Genomic DNA, 21,638 nt, shown 5'->3' on the forward strand with positions numbered 1-21,638 from the left:
GAAATAAATCTTATCCAGCCTCATTTTATTTATTTATTGCCAGATTAATGCGAATAGGCCGCACGCAGAGAGCGCTAAACGACGTCTAGCACGCAGTTGTGCAAAGAAAAACACACGCTAAAGTCACATTTTGAACATCTGAGCCGGATCATATGACACACATGCAGAGCCAGTCGCAGTGTTCTTATGCAACCGATTCAAATGACTCATCTGGAGTCCTGTGTTTTGTTAAAGATTACAAATGCGATGAACATGAGCACAGGCTAACATGGTTGCTTACTTTGTCGCCAGGAAATGTTTTTAACCCCCCGAAGGCTAATAAAACTTGAGTTGTATCACCGTTTAATCACTCGTAGAGCCAGATATGAACCGAAATGTCCATTAAATGTGTAACAAGTGTGTCAATAAAGACCTACAGAACTTCCACGTCCCTAACGCGACTCTAAATGAATTCTCGATTCTGATTGGTCAGAAGGCGATGATTCATTTTGTTTAACAGCAGCTCGGGGAGTTTCCGTCTGCAAGGCAAATCGCAGGTTTATATAATAACTGAAGCGTTATTGTTTCTATAGTAACAGCTGAATTGAAGCCTAACAGTAAACGGTTACGAAACGTTTTCGTTGAAAAGTATGACTTCAGCCGGATTAAGGTAACCGATAATCGCTGTTTACATGCAAGTTTCTTAATCAGAGTATCATCTTAATATCTGAATATTGCTGTCCATGTAAATAAACGTACTGAGAGAGACCTAAAGTTTTGTGCCACAGGAAAGATCTCAGGACATCAGACGGCTTTGTGGTTTCTCAGTAACAAGCTGCAAAGTAATAACATAATATTAATAACCTCGGGGGGGAGGGGGGGGGGAGGGTGGATGTCGTATGCCGACAGCAATTCAAGGACACAAAATTTATTTATTTATTTATTTAGTAAAGAACAAAACATTGTGTTTTTGTATCCATTTATAGCCGCTGTAATCTAAGTGATAACAGGAACGGACATGTTTCATGGACATTCCTCAACACTGAATGTAACTATAGACAGATAAAAATACAAATTGTTATTTTGTGGTACAAGAGGAATAAAACACAATCATTTTGCTATAACACCACCACATCCTGTCATGTTTAAGTCCTCATAAATAACGTAGCACGGCAATAACCAGTCTGCCACGTATGGCACAGTAAAACCAGTGAAAATTACTGTGTTACATGCTGAAGCATAATTACAAATTGTTTATAGATTACAGAACATTGATTCAAATATGATGGTGTGGCAATTTGCATAGTTGTATTGTATTTAAATGGTTTTGATCAGCTATAAAAATAAATAAATAAATAAAATTCAAATCAGCTCATTGTATTAAAGCGATTACGGTAACAGGCCCGATCATGATTAGAAATTTAGCCACAATCATAGAAAACACTTTCAGTGAGAAGAGTGATATAAAGTCACTTTCTGTCACATGATCCAGATGAACTGAAAAGAGCATCATTGGACCTGCATGCTTCTTAATGTTGGATCTGGGCTTATGGAAACGGAAAGCTATGTGGTGGTGTTGTTGTTGTTGCTGCTTCTTCTGTTGAAAGTGTTCCGATTAGGGAATCCTGAATTTAGTGTTTTGAAACGGGACTTCCTGTTTACAGAAGAATCTCATGATCACCACCCTGAGCGCATGAATCCACAGTGTGAGCACATGGAGAAGACGCAACGCTATTTCAGCCTGCATCCTCAGGATGCGGCCCACAATGGCGACACGACACGAAGTGAGGTCACAGGGCTCTTTTTTTCTTTTTTTTTTTTTTTGGGGTCTTCTCAGGACTTCCTCCTGACTGCCAGTGTATCGGAACCTCATTGACGAAACTGCCGTTAGGGTCAGATCTGGCGATATCTACATAACCGATGCAGGAGGATATTAATATAAATAATAACATCAGTAAGAAATCAACACACCTGCAGTAACTTCATGTTTTAAGCTAGGTGTAGGAGTTGTTTTGACAGCAAATCTATCGTTTGGTAATTTAAGTCAAAATCGTTGCATCCAACATTTAAGCACAAAATGTACAGAAAGACTTTCTTACTGACTTTCAAGGTATACTCAAATATTTGCGCGTATTCTATCTATAAATAAAAATAAGAGAGAGCTACAGCTAAGACGGTATAAAAACTTGCGAAGGGAAGAACATTAAATGACTCGTATTACTGCAGCAGGACCACAAGGGTTCAAATATTAGCTTACGGAAACTGCTAGAATTAAACAGACTTACTTTATTACTTAATGCTTCAGTACTTTATTACATTTCACTGTTGCCGTTTCTTTTTCTTACACTTTTTTTCATCTGGAAAATGAGGAAAATAATGGGAACGGATTTAGATTCAGTGTTTAAAGCCTGTTAAGAGTATTTGGCTGGTATACTTTTTCATTACAGTGGGGTTTTTTTTTTTCTTGGTTTTAATTTTCATACTATTTGCAGATGCTAAATATTTAGCATGTTTTCAATAACTAACTTCATCTGTGTGAATGAGTTTTAAGTCTATCTCTCTCTCACACACATACACACAATATTATATATATATATATATATATATATATATATATATATATATATATATATATATATATATATATATTACACACACACATACATACACATACATACACGTATACATACTCATATATATAAAAATATATAGTGTGTGTATGCATGTCTGTATATGTGTGTGTGTGTGTATAGATAGGTAGAATAACTCAGAATAACTTTTTAACAAAATGTAATTAAAAACAGTCAGTTAAAAAATTTACAGAAAATTAATAACAAATATAATAACAGATTTAAAAAATAATAATAATAATAATAATAATAATAATAACAATAATAATACCACTTACTGTAAAAAATATATATATATAATTTATTTTTTTAATAAAATGTAATAAAAAAACAGGGTGCCAGGAAAAATGGACAGTAATAAATAAATAAATAAATACATAAATAAATATTCTAGCTAATAGTCTGAAATGACTTCATCTTAGACGGAGGGAACCTGAATATAAAATAGAAATATAATCCAGACCTACGGTTAATGAGAACTATTCTGATTTGCTTATGATGGCATAAAATAAACCATTCCATTGTCCCCATCCTGAGGTGTAAATTTTAGCGCTTCTCCTCCACACGCTTCATACTCCCACTGATTGGCTTTCTGTCCCTCCTTCCACATGTTGGCCTTTCGAGATGTTTTATTTGACTCTGATGTTGATTGCATGTGTCAAGTGGTGATGATTTTAACAGGGCTCTTTTGTACGCTGGCCCACACTCATTCACTCGTTCAAAGCAGCATGAGAAGGCTCTCCCCGCATCTTCAATCAAACATCGCCCTTATTAGCATGATTATCAACTTCTACACCGGCCACGGGAATAGAAAACTGTCCATTATGCATCGCTGCTGATTATTCAGCTCACAAACATGCTCTCAACATGGAAGAGCTCACGAGACGCACTACCAACACCCACACGGAAGGGAGGGCACATAGCGGCCTAGCACCTAGGCTGGAAATGACTAAACACGATATCACAACAGGAGAGTGGCTCAATTTAGTTACTGATAAAGCTGGTACATGGGACGGCTGTGCAAGGTCACAAATCACATACTTTGCAGTTGCAGTATATTCCAAACCCACTCCTGTATACAGTGCATGATGTGACATTCTTAAAAGTATCAGCTTGCATTATTTACCATAATTCATCCAAACACTCAGAAACACTCACCTGGTCCAGCAACGAGCAAGGAACAAAACCCAGAAGTGGAATATTTTCTTATAGCAGTGTATCCTGAAATGTTTTATTCCTCCTATACCACAGCAATACTTTTTCTAATAAGGGAAAAATGAAACGGTGTACCATCCTACAGTCGGGGCTTGACGAATCAGGGATACACGATGAGAGAGCGAATGTGGGCGGAGCCACGCCTTCGTTTTCAAAAATCTTACACTGAAACGCGAGCCCGGAGTTTTCAAACTAAAACGCGGCGTCTCCGGCGTTTCCGAAAGTCTCCGGAGTAGCGTAGACGACAGGCGTAACCGTAGCGACAGTTATGCGTTTTAAAACGAAAACGCACTAGTGTACACAGGGCCTTACAGAGCACCGACAACGGAGACGTCTTCCGTGAACGTTAAATAAATAAACGTGTCCTTACAGAAAAACCCCACCATGTCAACAAACGACTGATAGGATTTTAACTGTTAAATAATAACACAGTTTTAATCTGTTCATATTTATGCTTAGGTCATGTAGATTGTCTGCCTGTTATAGCAAGCTGTTGCTATAGAAACGGTAATGTTTTACAATGAGAGCATTAATATAAACCTGTCATTTGAATTACGGTCATCAGCCAAGCGCTGAATCAGCCAGCGCCTTGCCTTCTGACCTAACAGAACAGAGAATTCACAGCTTACTGTAATATAATCAGCACCACAAAAGCCAATAACACCACAATAATGATTAACACGCATGCTTCCGGCCTTAGCAAACGCATTACTCAGTTTAGACATTTATTAGTCCATAGAACAGATCGTCAGGCTTTGTGTTTGAGAAGCAGAGTTTGAGTTTCAGAATTTAATACCTGGAAGTGTTTACGACTTGATGAGTAAAATGTGCAAGTCAATGAGATTAAACAGCTACTATAAAAGAGATCACTCTCAGTAAGGCATTATGGGTAATAAAGTCATAAAGAGGAATGATTTAAAGCATTCTCAGTGGACTTTATGTCAGTAAATCTGACATGTTTAGTGTCATAACATTAACAGCAGTGTGTATACTGTATGGTGGAACAATTCATTCGCACTAGCAAAGGATACAGCAACAGGTGACTATTTACTTCCTATCCCACATCTGTCATTTGTTTTGTTGCTTTTCTGTGGAGAATTTTTTATTTATTTATTTATTTATTTTTTACCATATTGCTTTCCAGTCTTTGCACGCCCAGTATTCCTGTACTTGTATTTTCTCCACAATTTGGTCGCCTGCTAATTCCCACCCACCAGACAGCGGCCCTCTATGATATAACACGACAGATACAAACTGGGGAGGGTGAAGGATAACTTGGAGGAAAGTGCTATCTGCCCTCTTCCTCATACATGAGTTCACAGATGCGCACAGTTGGCTAGTGTCACTCTGACTGACAGGAGAGACAGAAAGTATGCCATCCCTCTTACCCAGAGAGAACAGCCAATTTTACATCTGGTGGCTTCAGTAAGTCAGGAGGTGTGGTCTTTGTGTGTCTGTCTCAGTGAAGGAGGCGTGGTCTTTGTGTGTCTGTCCCAGGGAAGGAGCCGTGTCCTTTGTGTGTCTGTCCCAGCGAAGGAGGTGTGGCCTTTGTTTCAATCCTAGTAAAGGAGGTGTGGCCTTTGTATGTCTGTCCCAGTGAAGGAAGTGTGGCCTTTGTTTCAGTTCTAGTACAGGAGGTGTGGCCTTTGTATGTCAGTCTCAGGGAAGGAGGTGTGGCCTTTGTTTCAGTCCTAGTAAAGGAGGTATGGCCTTTGTATGTCTATCCCAGTGAAGGAAGTGTGGCCTTTGTTTCAGTTCTAGTACAGGAGGTGTGGCCTTTGTATGTCAGTCTCAGGGAAGGAGGTGTGGCCTTTGTTTCAGTCCTAGTAAAGGAGGTATGGCCTTTGTATGTCTATCCCAGTGAAGGAAGTGTGGCCTTTGTTTCAGTTCTAGTACAGGAGGTGTGGCCTTTGAATGTCAGTCCCCATGAAGGTTTGTATGTCTGTCCCAGGGAAGGAGGTGTGGCCTTTGTTTCAGTCCTAGTAAAGGAGGTGTGGCCTTTGTGTGTGAGTCCCCATGAAGGTTTGTGTGTCAGTCGTGGTAAAGGAAGTGTGGCCTTTGTGTAAGTCACAGTAAAGGAGGTGTGGCCTCTGTGTGTCAGTCCCAGTGAAGGAGGTGTGGCCTCTGTGTGTCAGTCCCAGTGAAGGAGGTGTGGCCTCTGTGTGTCAGTCCCAGTGAAGGAGGTGTGGCCTCTGCGTGTCAGTCCCAGTGAAGGAGGTGTGGCCTCTGCGTGTCAGTCCCAGTGAAGGAGGTGTGGCCTCTGCGTGTCAGTCCCAGTGAAGGAGGTGTGGCCTCTGCGTGTCAGTCCCAGTGAAGGAGGTGTGGCCTCTGTGTGTCAGTCCCAGTGAAGGAGGTGTGGCCTCTGTGTGTCAGTCCCAGTGAAGGAGGTGTGGCCTCTGTGTGTCAGTCCCAGTGAAGGAGGTGTGGCCTCTGTGTGTCAGTCCCAGAGACGGAGGTGTGGCCTCTGTGTGTCAGTCCCAGTGACGGAGGTGTGGCCTCTGTGTGTCAGTCCCAGTGAAGGAGGTGTGGCCTCTGTGTGTCAGTCCCAGTGAAGGAGGTGTGGCCTCTGTGTGTCAGTCCCAGTGAAGGAGGTGTGGCCTCTGTGTGTCAGTCCCAGTGAAGGAGGTGTGGCCTCTGTGTGTCAGTCCCAGAGACGGAGGTGTGGCCTCTGTGTGTCAGTCCCAGTGACGGAGGTGTGGCCTCTGTGTGTCAGTCCCAGTGAAGGAGGTGTGGCCTCTGTGTGTCAGTCCCAGTGAAGGAGGTGTGGCCTCTGTGTGTCAGTCCCAGTGAAGGAGGTGTGGCCTCTGTGTGTCAGTCCCAGTGAAGGAGGTGTGGCCTCTGTGTGTCAGTCCCAGTGAAAGAGGTGTGGCCTCTGTGTGTCGGTCCCAGTGAAGGAGGTGTGGCCTCTGTGTGTCAGTCCCAGTGACGGAGGTGTGGCCTCTGTGTGTCAGTCCCAGTCCCAGTATGTTTACGGCTCCCATCCCCAGATGGATCCACCGAAGTTAGGGCCAACTTTTTTCAGTTGCACCACTTGGAAGCCCCAAGATAACTGATTTTTAACCTTAGTGTTAATTTTCACCTTTTTATTTTAAGAATATTCCACATAAAAGTTGTCATTAACGATAGCTACAAGTTCTGCTAGATTGGCATGTTCACGTTTCCATTTCAAAATTTAACAAGTGCCTCTAAACGACGCACTTTTCACAGGGTCGAGACCTGTGAAGGAACCTTTTCCTCAAATGAATGCAAATTGAACGCATTTAAGCGTCAAATCCAAACGACTGGCTCCCCTGAGGTTCTCTGATGTCCTCCAGTTTCTACTTTCCTAGCTAGCTTATGATTAGTCAATGTTTAATTATAAAAACTCTGCATAAAAGAATCTTGCTTAATGGAGCAGAAACAGAATCAGTACTCAGGAATATCTTACAGATACAAACAGGGCAGTGAAAAGTGGCTTTAGCTAATTGGGCTTATGAGGCGCTGGGTTTTAAAATTGCATCAGTCACACACTGGGGCTTAATGTGACAGAGCAAAGCTTGGCAAACAAGATCAGCAAAACTAAATTTAGCCCCACAAAGCCTTGAGGTGAGCGAGAGAGGACATGTGAAGGATCCATCTGGAGTCTAAACAGAAGCATGCATTTCAGTTTCCTTTAAACCACAAACCCTTGCTTCGATAACTGCTCTAGCTCCATCCAAACGGGTTTCGGAAAAAATGTGGCAATGCAAAAATGCTTGAGTAACACAGCAACTTCTCAAAAACGTCACTGGTTTACACTCACACACACACACACACACACACACACACACACACACACACACACGGTGTGGAAAACTGTACTGTTAATAGGAATGAGGCAGTATTAAAATTTCATATCAAGATATTGTCCAAGCTTTCATCACTGTTTATAATATAATAATATTTATTCATTCATTCATCCATCATCACCTCTCAGTGTCACAATAGATTCAGAGCACCGGCTGAAAAGTGATTGCCAATTCATCGCAAGGTCACACGCGCGCACACACACGCGCCCAGTTCCAGTGAAGGAGGCGTGGTCTGAGTGTGTCAGTCCCAGTGAAGGAGGCATGGCCTGTGTGTGTCAGTCCCAGTGAAGGAGGCGTGGCAATTGCGTATGTCAGGCCCAGTGAAGGAGGCGTGGCATTTGCGTATGTCAATTGCAGTGAAGGAGGCGTGGCATTTGTGTATGTCAGTCCCAGTGAAGGAGGCGTGGCATTTGCGTATGTCAATTGCAGTGAAGGAGGCGTGGCATTTGTGTATGTCAGTCCCAGTGAAGGAGGCGTGGCATTTCCGTATGTCAATTGCAGTGAAGGAGGCGTGGCATTTGTGTCTGTCAGTCCCAGTGAAGGAGGCGTGGCAATTGCTTATGTCAGGCCCAGTGAAGGGGGCGTGGCATTTGCGTATGTCAATTGCAGTGAAGGAGGCGTGGCATTTGTGTATGTCAGGCCCAGTGAAGGAGGCGTGGCATTTGCGTATGTCAATTGCAGTGAAGGAGGCGTGGCATTTGTGTCTGTCAGTCCCAGTGAAGGAGGCGTGGCATTTGTGTGTCGGTCTCAGTGAAGGAAGCATGACTTATGTCTGTCAGTCCCAGTGAAGGAGGCGTGGCATTTGTGTGTCGGTCTCAGTGAAGGAAGCATGACTTATGTCTGTGAGGCCCAGTGAAGGAGGCGTGGCATTTGCGTATGTCAATTGCAGTGAAGGAGGCGTGGCATTTGCGTATGTCAGTCCCAGTGAAGGAGGCATGGCATTTGTGTGTCGGTCTCAGTGAAGGAAGCATGACTTGTCTGTCAGGCCCAGTGAAGGAGGTGTGGCATTTGTGTCTGTCAGGCCCAGTGAAGGAGGCGTGGCATTTGTGTATGTCAGGCCCAGTGAAGGAGGCGTGGCAATTGCGTATGTCAGTCCCAGTAAAGGAGGCGTGGCATTTGCGTGTGAATTCCAATGAAGGAAGTGTGGCATTTATGTATGTCAGTCCCAGTATAGAAGGCGTGACTTTGTCAGTCTTAGTGAAGGAGGTGTGGCCTTTGTGTCAGTGTCTGTGAAGGAGGCGTGGCTTGTGTCTGTTAGTCTTAGTGAAGGAGGTGTGGCCTTTGTGTGTCAGTCTCAATGAAGGAGGCATGGTATCTGTGCCCGTTAGACCAAGTGAAGCAGTTGTGGTCTCTTTATTCATCAAATCCAGTGAAGGAGGCGTGGCCTCTATCTGTCAGTACAATTGAAGGAGGTGTGGCCTCAAATCAGAAGCTGTGAATTACATGCGTCTTCGCATTACTCAAAGTTGTTCTTTTTCCCTTCTTTTCTCCCCCCCAGTGATTTGTAATCACTCCACAGAGAGACATTTACCACGTTTAACTGAAACACGATCGAGACGTGCATCCTTACAGACTTTTAATGGGCGTGAAAGGCGACATGGCCTGCGCTGTTCATATCAGAGACCGAAGCACTTATGCTATCAAAAAACCACAAACAATAAAGATAAGACCCTGCTCATGGGGACATATCTTATCTCACTGTTAGCACTATATACTCTGATAATAGCTTTGTCTTCTGTTCCTGTGAACGTCTGTCACGCTGTAACAGAACGATGATCGGGTATGATTATGTTTCGGTTGCAAATTATTTATCTAAAATGTATGCAAGCAAAGACATGTCCCTCAACGTTCATTGCTCAGACGAGTCTTAACCTGGAAATGTGGGTCAAACGTCTGAACAGAGCGCAGCAGCATCAAAAAAAAGTTTATAGCATCACAACATGTTGTGCTGTCGCGGGGAAATAATCAACAACAAAGATCCATTTATTCCTCGGTTTTATACCACAGCAACTTGCCAACAACTAAATTTTTTTTATTTGTTAAAGAACAACATATAGGACTTGTGGAACATCAATAAAACAATTAGTTCATGTTATTACATGCATTATAGCAATGTTTTCGGGTTGTTTTTTTTTTTCTCTACTCTTTGCGCCGTGGCAGTGGTCTGACAGCCAGAGACGCCAGAAAGACAAACAAAAGGCATAAAAAGCTTCTCAAATACACAAATCTGAGTCCAAAATATGAGGTTAGTGTACAAAAGAACGTCAAATGGGACTTGCTGGTTGAGTCGCTTTCATGCCGGCCAAGACTCAGTGACACAACTAAACCTTTGTCTGCACTAAACTTCACAAAGACGCTGAAGTGTAGCTCTATATGTTCATAAAGAGCTGGAAGAAACATGAGCTCATGAGTGTGGCGTCCTGAATGGCTGCCTGCCATCGTCAGCAATGGAGTGGAATCCAATACCAGGCTCATGTGTCTGCTCGAAGACTGCCAACATCCAAAAGCTACAGCGTGTAGGACGCCAGCAGTGGGAGGCCAGAACGGGGGTTTGAAAAGCTTCCACCATTATACGCATCTTAAGCTTGAGTAAAATAGCCAAAAGTGTTGGAGCGAATCAGAAAGCAGGACCATGTTTTAGTTGCCATGCAGATAAGTAAGTTGACCAAGCAGGATTTGAAAAGAAAAAAAAAAAAAGAAAAAAAAAAAAAGAGTCCTTATTGGCTTTCACAACACGTTTTTTTTATTATTATTAATTGGTATGTACATTAACTACGTTTAAACTTCCCACTGAGGTGACAAACGGCGATGCTATATCTATAGCATCTATTCAAATCCCACCATCTGCTCCACTAAATACATCAATCGAAGCACAATCTGGTGGATGCTCGAACGCTTGTTAGTTATCGTGTAATTATCGTGCGAGGATGACCGACAGTATTTTCAGACTCGTGCAAAATTATCCAGCGCGAAGCAGTGGTATAAATCTCCCGCTAGCAAACGAAGCACTGACTTTTTGTCGAGGACGCAAACACGACATGATGTCCTACATCAGAAGCTACTTTGTAGTCTGTACTGCTAACTAGCTCACACATCGTTATTACACTGTGTTAGCTAGCACTAGCTAGTCTAGTCAGGTTCCGGGCAACCAAAAACATAGGACTAAGCAAAACACATTGGACGTCTTAATCAGGTTCTTAATCAGCTCATGCTCTGAGCTGCACTCATCACACTCAAATAGGTTCAAGCACAGGAAGGATTACTGGAATAAGAAGAAGCCATGTTGATCTGAAGCCAGTTCTACTTAAAATATCAGTGTTTTGGATTTTCTTTCAGAAAGCTGGCCTTCGTTTCGGATAAAGGTCAGAACTATGAGGGATATTAGTTTCCACAAAGCATCGTGGAGGCCACCGAGATGCTTTCCCCCGGTTTTTTGGGGGGTTTTTTTCACCACAAAGAATGTCTCTGGCACATCCATTGGATTTCAGAGAGATGAATTCAGGGTGATTTACATTTCACTAGCCCTGACATTTCAGGAACGACAGTGGAAGAATGCAAGAGCTCTGCGATCTTTGTTCAGCAGGCAGCTGTAGCATGAGGCATGAGTGCAAGAGAAGCAGAAACTGCAATGTTATGCAGAAAACCGCCACTGAGGGACAATGCTAAATTTAGTTTCCGTTACTAAATTTCCGCGAGCTCGTTGTGGAATGACAATAAAACAATGTGCCTGTGCAATGACAATAAAAACGATAGAGCTCCGTCTCCTCTATCTCACATAACGAGGTCAATATACGCATACGTAGATCAATATACATATATACATATACATACATACATATACGCATTCCACTCCGGAACTATTAGAACGGCACGGCCAATACATTTGTTTGTACTACAAACAAGACATTTGGGTTTGAGATCAAAAGACGGATATGACACGAGAGTTTAGGATTTCAGCTTTTATTTCCTGGTGTTTACATCTAGATGTGTTGTATCAGACCACCCAATTTTTAGACAAGCAAAAGTATAGGAACAGATAAGTCTTGAAGTAAATGAAAGTAAATAACACGTAATATTTGGGTGCATTATCTCTTGCTTGCAATAACTGCATCAAGCCTGTGACCCACTGGCATCACCAAACTGTTGCATTGTCCTTTTGTTTTGCTTTTCCAGGCTTTTACTGCAGAGTGCATCAGTTGTTGTTTGTTTCGGGGGGGGGGGGGGGGGGGGGGTTCTCAACCAATCACATTCAAATTCAGGTTAAATGCTAATTAGTGTACACCCGCCATCAATTAAAGTGACTGATTAACCCCAAATAAAAGTTCAAGATTTTCCTGACATCTTGGTAGCGCCCAACTGGAAAAACTATGGGCCTCAAAGAGCTTACAAAGCAGGTACAGGATCTCATTGTTGAAAAATATCAATCAGGAGAGGGTTATAAAAAATTTCCAGGGCATTAGATATGCCATGGAAGACTAAAGACAATCAACAAGTGGAGAAAATACGGCACGACAGTGGCACTACTAAGAACAGGACGTCCTTCTAAAATTGATGAGAAGATCAGGAGGAAACTGGTCAGGAAGGCTGCCAAGAGGCCTACTCAGCAACATTAAATGAATTGCAGGAATTTCTGGCAAGTATTGGTTGCGCCCTACATGTGACATTTCTCTAGAAATCGTCATATGTCTGGGATAGGGGGTAGGGTGGCAAGACGGAAGCATTTTTTAACCAAAAAATAAATAAAAATACATCCAATCTCCCAAAACAATGTGGAATAACGTGTTATGGTCTGATGATACCAAAGCTGAACTTGGCCATAATACCAAAAATATGTTTGGCACAAAACAACAACAACAACGGGGCACATCACTAAAACGGTGAAGCATGGTGGTGTCATACTTTGAGGCTGTTTTCCTTCAGCTGGAACTGGGGCTTTAATCAGGCTGGAGGGAATAATGAATCGCTCCAAATACTGACCCAAAACTTTAAATCTTCTGCTAAAACACTTAAGATGAAGATAAATGTCACCTTTCAGCATGACAACGACCTGAAGCAAACCTCCAGATCAACAACGGAATGGCTTCACCAAAACAAGTTCAAACAAGTCCAGACCTAAATCCAATCAAAAATGTGTGTGGTGATAATATCTAAAAGGCGCTTCAACCAAGTATTAGTTTAGGGGTGTGCACACTTTCCCAACCAGCTCATTGTACATTTTTTATTTTATTGTTCCCCTAAAATGGTTCTGACTGTTTCTCCACTTTAAATATCAGCAGGTTAAACTTTTACAATAAAAGGTTCTGATATGATTTATCTTGGATTCATTTTTTACATCACAAAAACCTGCCATTTTAAAAGGGGTGTGTAAACTTTTTACATCCACTGTATCCTGGCAGGGGCGTGCTGGATCCAGAGAATATCCCCAGGAACATCGGGAGTGAAGCAGGAATACAATCATGACGGGATGCCTTAAATATGAAAACCTGAACATTTGACTTTGCATATTTTAAGGGATTAAGACTCTGCAGTTATTTGCTAAGTGGATGTTTGCCAAATGTTCGCACAATAACTCTGAAATTAAGCAGAATCGCAGAGTCTCTCAAGCACAAAACAGATAAATAAGCCCGACACGCTAACGTGTGGAAAGGAAAAGTACTTCTGAGATTTGAAGCGTTGATAAACCGTATGATTCATTTCTTTTTTTTTTTTTTGCCTTTTTTAAACCGATGACTAAGATTTGAACTCCCCACTGGTAATTTCAAATATCAAGATAATCTCAGTGTCTCATCTTATTAAATTCTGGCACCAACAGACAAGCGGTTGTGTACAGAAGAAAGAAGGAGGGAGAAAAAAAAAAAAAAACACACAACAGTAGAATGGCAATTAGCTGACCGTAGTCAAAACAGGTTCCTCTTCCTGTTCTGGCCGCTATAAATAAGCATTTGTTGTATAAATTTAAATAGTCAAAGTAGTCTAACCAAGTACACGTCTAAATTGGGGTGGACTTCATTTGGGGGGGGGGGTGACTCGATCACATGGAAATGCACTACAACACTGCAATTACACTACACTACACTTTTTACATTGATTCATTGATGTATCAAGCAGAGAACAATACAAGCATCTCACTTCTTCGGACATCTCGGTCTGGATGAAGGAAAACCATCTTAAGCTTAACCTGGCAAAATCTGCGCTTCTCGTGATCCCAGCCTGTCCCTCAATCAACCACAACCTCACTGTACAGCTCGGCTCACTCACACTCATGCCAACCAGGACGGCCAGGAACCTTGGGGTGATTCTTGATGACGGCTTGACCTTTACAGACCATATCTCAGCAACTGCAAGGTTCTGTAGGTTCATCCTTTACAACATCAAGAAAATCCGACCCTACATCACCGAACAGGCTACACAGATACTAGTCCAGGCTTTTGTTATCTAAAAACTGGACTATGTCAACGTACTACTCTCGGGCCTCCCAGACAGCTCCATCAAACCCCTTGAGATGATTCAGAATGCTGCAGCACACCTCGTCTTCAACCAGCCCAAGAGAACCCATGTCACACCCCTCTTCATCTCCTTCCACTGGCTTCCTGTAGCCGCCCGTATCAAGTTCAAGGCCTTGATGCTCACCTACAAGACCTTGTCAGGAACAGCACCCTCCTACCTCAGCTCTCTCCTGAAGGCTTACGTCCCTCTCGCAATCTGCGATCGATTAGCGACCGACGTTTAGCAGTTCCAACTCAGCGTGGCGCAAGATCCCTTTCCAGAACCTTCACACTAACTGTTCCTCAGTGGTGGAATGCACTTCCGACCTCAATCCGGACCGCAGAATCTTTCACCATCTTCAAAAAACAGCTAAAGACCCGCCTCTTCCGTGAACACCTAACCAACTCACAATAAATAAAAAAAATAATAAAAAAATAAAAATTGCACTTACACCTCTACTCTGCACTTTGCTTCTTCTGGAATTCAATTAATAGATCTTGTACGGTAGCACTACTTGCATTGTTCTCTGCTTGATATATCGCTTTGCTTGTATCTTTCTCATTTGTAAGTCGCTTTGGATAAAAGCGTCTGCTAAGTGAATAAATGGAAATGTAAGCAGTGCTACCGTACAAGATCTATTAATTGAGTTCTAGAAGAAGCAAAGTGCACAGAGTCGAGGTGTAAGAGCCAGAGTAAGGTGTTTTGGGTATTATTTATTTTATTTTTTTTGGGGGGGGGGTTGGGTAGTTACGTGTTCACGGAAGAGGTGGGCTGTTTTTTGAAGATCTTTTTAGCCAAGTGAATTCGTTTTCTGATCAAAACCATGCTACCAAAACATAGGGACTGGGAAGCAGGCTGGAGATTCCACTTGCCTGGTAGGCTAGCGAATACATTTACGATTTATCCTCCCATGTCTACTGTGAAAATTGTTTTCAAAGTGTCTCGATATATCATTTTTACATCACCTACCCGTGATTTAACGCAAAGTACGAAGCACCTAACACGCAGAGAGAGAGAAATAACCCGATAACTTCCAACACAGCAATTCCCCCGATCTCAACAATACAGATATAATATATATATAATACGTTAACTCGGAATGTCTCGAGTTAACTGGCGCACGAAAGCATTAACGTTTTCATAACTTTCCATATAAAACATGAAAGCTGACGTTTTACTGTTGACCGTCCTTGTAAATTTGTACACGCTTAACGGAGCGTAAATCGCTGGTTTACTCTACTACGAAGTCACAAAAGCCAGGAACACAACGCATTCCATTCACACGTCCATTCCATACTCCTGAGTAACAACAGCGAACAAATTCAAATCGTTTCCGTAACACGTTTCAGATGTTCCTCATGAGCATTCCAACCAACCACAGCTATTCACACACGGGCATGTTTTATAAACCCCATGAACATACCGAGTGTACGATTGTAATATAGTAAAGAAGCAATATAATCCTTGTGAACAGTCAGAGCACTGCACAGGTCACGAAAAGAAAATAATTAAGAAGGAAGAGAACCATTTCGGACACGAACTCATGAAGGAAGGCCTCAGGCGTCAGTGCTCTCGGGGAGGTCCGATTACTCTATTGTGTACGAGATGAGTCAGTGTGTGTCTGTGTGTAAAACCACTTCTTTCAAGGCACTGGCTACGCATTCAACACTCAACACAAATACAGCATGTGACTCCACTTACGAGGCGGAATGAGAGATACAGACGTACGCGCTCAGAAATAACACAAAGGCCCCGCGAGCGATAATGAACATCACTAGCTTACTGGAAACGATAGAAATATCACGGCGCCTCCCGAACTGGCGTGTTAAGATAAATGAAAGCAACCAGATGACAGCCTGGAGCGGCGTTTTTAAACAAGCGATACCGAAGCAGTTCTGTTTGCTCGCTGACAGATATAAATTAGCGCAATGGGACAATTAGCATAGCATGGGGACGTGAAATGGTCTGTCAGCTGATAAGCACTTTAAAAAAAAAAAAAAAAAAAGGAAAGAAAAAGAAAGAAAAGATTTTAACAAAAAAGAAAGAAAGAAAAACTTATGCCCAAATGACTGAAGGAAACGGGATCAGGAAGCAAATTTCTAAAACACCACCCTGTTTGTTTCCCTGCCACTTAAGCCTTTCCTATGCATTTCCTTTTCCTGCTTAAGACATCAAACACGCCGTCCTTCCAGAAGGACAAAACTCATCACCTCTGTATCTCTACAGTTCAGAGCTTCAAACCTCACAGATCAAAACACTGTCTCTTGACGTCAACTGATATATATTCTAACCCAGCATTTCTATGACCTACGGGCTCGTCCAGGTCAAAGGACACATTTAGTCTCTGTTTGTCGTCATTGACCCTCTGGACACACGTCTGACTTCTGAAACATCCCGTAAAGCTCCAAAAAGCACCCGAAAGCATCCCAGAAAGCTCTTCACAGCCTCCTGCGATTTCCCAGGGCAGCCTGTTTCTCCTGCAAGATTGAAAATGCTTAAATCAACACCAGTCGTCACCAGCATGTGGTGCCTTAACGCCAGCTGAAAAGGCTCTACGCTGCAGTCGGGGGGCCGCCAGATCCAACAGTTCAACCCACTTTAGACTTAACACATTAGCAAGGTCTCAGCTAGCTGATTACATCCTGCATCTCTTCCAGATACACACAGCAAATTAGACTTCACTGTGGTGTTTAAAGCCTCCTGATGATCCGAGTCTAGGCGCAGGCCTTAAGCTGAAATGGCGAGAATGCTGAATTCTGGCCAAGCCTGAGCGCCGCAGTATGACCCAATCAGTCAGGGAGAACGGACGAAGGATATCGCGTAATCGCTGGAAAATGCAGCTGTGCTGAGATTTCAGCACCGCCACTGCGTTTATTACTGAATACCACACTGAACTAACGCTAGTGTGGGGCCTGTTAAAGCCAGGTAGAGAGAAGTCTAAATATAAAGTGGTGAGTTTACCGATACTGCATCGAATCAGGTCTCATTTTGCAAACAAGCTATTATATACAGGAAGAAATGAGGTAAGACCACGTATCATAGGACCAACCGTTTCAGAAAAGATCTGTTCTGACTAAGGAAAAAAAAAAAATCTATCATTTTTTATTATTATTATTATTATTATTATTCATAGTATGTGTAATTTCTACGGACTTTTGCAAAGCAAACAATTTTAAACTTACTGCAATTCACCTTGGTGTTTTGATGCACCTGGATGCTGTAACTATAATCCATACTTCCAAATCCCACCACCTGCTGCACTACACGCATCAGCCGATGCACAATATGGCCCTTTCTACTAGCATAAATTAGGATAGATGGCATCTTCACAATCATGTAGACACGGGTATTTGAAAATCCGAATGAAACCAAACCAAACCAATCCATAGCAAAGCGGACATATAACTCTCCTGCTAGTACAATACACATATAAACATATCGAGCGAAAGTAAAGATACACCATGTCTCATAGCTGAAATGTATGCTAACTACTTGGCGGTTTCTCGTCGATGTGCTACGTCGAAAACTTTATCAGACGATGATAAGGACTAAACGGTCAAATTTTATATACTTGTTCACTTAAATTAGTCTGTAATAATGTACTTAACTAGCTGTCCAAAAGTAAGTAAAACATGGGGCTATGCAGTTAATTAGGGCATCCACTTTCCCAGTGGGGTTGGTAATGAATTTATCGTTCGTGTACCCCTACTTTCTCATGGCGATCATCAAAATTTGAGGAAATTGACAGCCGTTTGTATCACTATATTGAACACGATGTTGTAAATTCCATATCGTAATAATAGTCCAACATTATCATGGTACGCAATCATATGAATTCTATAAGGATATAGACAATCCAGAAGAATGTACTCACTGCCCCTGTGCGATTGTGTAGAAGTTGGCGTTTTTTGGAAGATTGGACATTTTTCATTGGACAGTGAGTCTAATCAAAAGAACATTTTGCGATCACTAAGCCTCAATATCTACAAACAGGCCTCATGTTCAGGCCAACAAACTATTCAGAAGGTGTGCGAGAAGAAAGTCTTTTCTGTCATCTAACCAAAAGCATAAGCAGATGAAGTTCATGAGATGCTACTGGAACGTTGGATGGAACCAAGGTTCTATGGACAAAGGAGACCAAAACGGCTTTTTGACATAAAAAGGAGAATGGTTATAAAGAAAGGCATCAAATCCCCACTTTTAAGTATTGGTTCATCCAAAGACCCTGCAAACCTTGTTAAAGATGCTAGGTATCGGACATCATGGTTGCCTTTGCCAAGAACTGCTCGTGATTGGACGTTCCAGCATGACAATGATCCAAAACATCCACACCAAAACGTTTAATCGATCACAGAATCAGGATCATGGCCATCCCAGTTCCCTGACCTAAACCCTGTGGATTCCTGGAGAGATTTCAGGACCTTGGAGGATCTGGAGAGAATCAGTGTTTAGGAGTGCTTTCAGATGTCATCAAGCATTGCAGGAGAAGATTCAGTGCTGTTATTTCGGGAGGGTGCACAAAGTAGTACATGCTGGGGTGCCTATGAAATGTGGAATGCTGGGGTGAAATGTGGTTTTGCAACATTTTTTTAAACCCATCTTTACAAATAATTTCGGAGCTTATAGTAAACATTTACAGCTTGGGTCTGGCCTACTCAAGATATGAAATAAGATGCCAATCATAATCTCTTTGTACTTTCGGTATTGATATTTGACTACATAGATATATTATACAGAGAGATAAAGAGTTTACATACAATGCTTACATCCATTAAATGTCCATTTTCTACCAGCCAGGGAGTGTATAGCTCCTGACAAAGCAGCTCACACGCTCCCCCATCCCCACAACTGTCCTTTAATTGGTATTGATCAAGCCTGTCTATTGTTGTCCATATCGGTGAGCCACCTAACCATGACGGTCAATGCAACTAGACACATATACACTTAAAAATAAACAACTTAAAATGTTAATAAGGTAAAAAAAATAATAATAATTATAATAATAATCCATTAATACAGTTCTAGTGTTTGGTCTGGATGGGGAAAATGAGTCTGTTCCATGCGTGACATCAATCGTACTTTATTCATCTCACGAGTGTGAAGATATTCACCATGACCATGTAGGAGAAACCAACGTTCAACAGATTATCTCTGGCTAATAGAAGAACCTGAACTGCAAAAGCATGGCATGTCATGTCACAACCTACCCGCCTGCAGTGTACTCACCGAGACAGCGATCGTTTTGCCATTTCAATATTGCAATACATCAAAAAAAAAAAAAAAAAAAAAGGATCGATATTTCTGTATATTGTCCTGAATCGGATGCAGCAATAACCACTGCAACGCAGCTCAGGAATGCAATGAAATAGTGTGGCATTTTTATTTAAATGGGCTATAGTATAGCCTGTTACATCACAATCGTAGAACGGACAGCGATGACTATACGGCTGAATTGCAGGATGTTGCGTATAGGAAGCGTAGAAAGAGTGAGCATGACATAAAAGAACAGAAACGAAATGCAATGCCATATATGTATATTGCATTGTGTATTTAATTTGGTGTTTGTGATGCATGCATACATAGATGCATACAATGCAGGTGCATCTATGTATGTATGTATGTATGTGTGTGTGTATATTTTTATATATATATATATATATATATATATATATATATATATATGTATGTGTGTGTGTGTGTGTGTGTCTATAGTAAGTATATATATATATATATATATATATATATATATATATATATATACATATACATACATACATACACACACACACACATATATATATATATTACATACATATACACACATATACATACATAAATGTGTGTGTGTGTGTGTGTGCATTATGTGTCTGTAAATATATATATCATATTATGATTAGTGCTTCTGACCTGTTGCGTCCTCTCGGCCGGGTTCAGCATCACCGCCTGCCGAAAGCTGTTGTCCACGTAGGACGCCATTGTCTCCTGGTGGAAAAGCGAAACACGCGTGAAAAATCCGGGAAATCTGCGCGGTGTGTCGGTCTCAGCCCGGCCCCGTGTGGAGTCTCCTTCCCCGGGACACGGCCTGCTGCGCCCCCGGGGCCTCGCTCTGTCTCCGGCCCGATCCGATCCGATACGATCCGACCCAACCAACTGATCTACCCAAAGAAAAAAACCCAACCTGCAGCGGTGCACCTCTCCTCGGCTTTGACGGCTGATTTAACGCGTGAAAAATGTCCCGGTGCGCTTATTTTCTTTTGCACAAAGCATGCATGAACTGCGTTTCCCTCCCTACTTCACCGTGTTGGGGATCTCCGGCTCTCACGACGCGCTGAAAGGGAACAAATCCACCCGACGATCAAGTTTCAGTCCGATTCCGTGAAAGCGTCAAACGACGCGTGTATACATGCTTAATTCAGCTGGTTAAAAAGTGACAGACTGTTGTGTGTTTCCCCCCCACCATGGTGACCGGCCGCTTACCGGGAGCGCGCGTCATCGGCCGGGAGCGCGCATCATGGGCGAGACCCGAAGTGCACAATGACGGGAGTGGAACAATACCGACCGACGCGCTGAGCTCTGGCGCCATCCACTGAGCACTGAATACAACTACAGCCTCAGCGTGGGTTTATTCAATCCCTTACAAAAGAGCTCACAAACTTAAGAGTCTACTGTATATATACACATACACTATATGGCCAAAAGTTTGTGGACACCTGACTATCACACCCATATGTGGTTCTTCTCCAAACTGTTGCCACAACGTTGGACGCACACTTTGTATGCTTTAGAATTGCAAATTCCCTTCACTGGGACTAAGAGGCCCAAACTGGTTCCAGCATGACAATGTACAAAGCGAGCTCCGTGAAGACATGGGCTGCATCCAAAATGACATCGTGTGAAAGTAGCTACTGCATTCCATTCAGTACCAGTACCCGTACTGCTCGGCCGTTGATACGGGACGTACTGATCAGTATAAGTGGTAAGCATGAATACAATCCGGATTCTGACAGTTATTCCACGCCAGTCACGTTGCATTATGGGATAGCGCAGTATCCAGATTGTCCAGTGGTTCCATTCTGCTCAATCTCGGCAGAAGCTGTAGGTTTTAAGGTTATTTCTCACCTAGTGTTTTATGAATACAGAGAATTTGGACATACTACTCCTTTGGCATACTGTTTTTCACCTACTGTGTAGTAGGGTAAGTAGGGATATTCAGACACAGCCATGGTTTCCCAAGGTTGGAGTGGAAGAACTTGAGTGTCCTGCACAGAGCACTGACCTCAACCCCACTGAAAACCTTTGGGATGAATTGGAACACCGACTGCACCCCAGACCTCACTAAAGCTCTTGTAGCTGAACACAAATCCCCACAGTTATGCTTCAAAATCTAGTGGAAAGCCTTCCCAGAAGAATGGAGCTTATAATAAAAGCAAATGGGGAATAATAATAATAATAATAATTATTATTATTATTATTATATATATATATATATATATATATATAT

The 21,638-nt window shown here is 42.2% G+C and overlaps 1 protein-coding gene across 3 annotated transcripts in view; it reads right to left on the reverse strand.

Moving 5' to 3' along the window:
- rapgef2b (Rap guanine nucleotide exchange factor 2b) overlaps positions 1 to 20,603 on the reverse strand; it is a 124,571-nt gene extending 103,968 nt beyond the window's left edge. For all 3 annotated transcript variants that reach the window (XM_053631790.1, XM_053631789.1, XM_053631788.1), the window contains exon 1: positions 20,045 to 20,603. In XM_053631790.1, the coding sequence (XP_053487765.1) occupies positions 20,045 to 20,113 (69 nt within the window). In that variant the 5' untranslated portion in view covers positions 20,114 to 20,603. The remainder of the gene's footprint in view (positions 1 to 20,044) is intronic.
- Positions 20,604 to 21,638: the final 1,035 nt, after the last annotated feature.

The sequence above is a fragment of the Ictalurus furcatus genome, chromosome 8 (assembly GCF_023375685.1).
Source record: "Ictalurus furcatus strain D&B chromosome 8, Billie_1.0, whole genome shotgun sequence".
NCBI classification, from domain to species: Eukaryota; Metazoa; Chordata; class Actinopteri; order Siluriformes; family Ictaluridae; genus Ictalurus; species Ictalurus furcatus.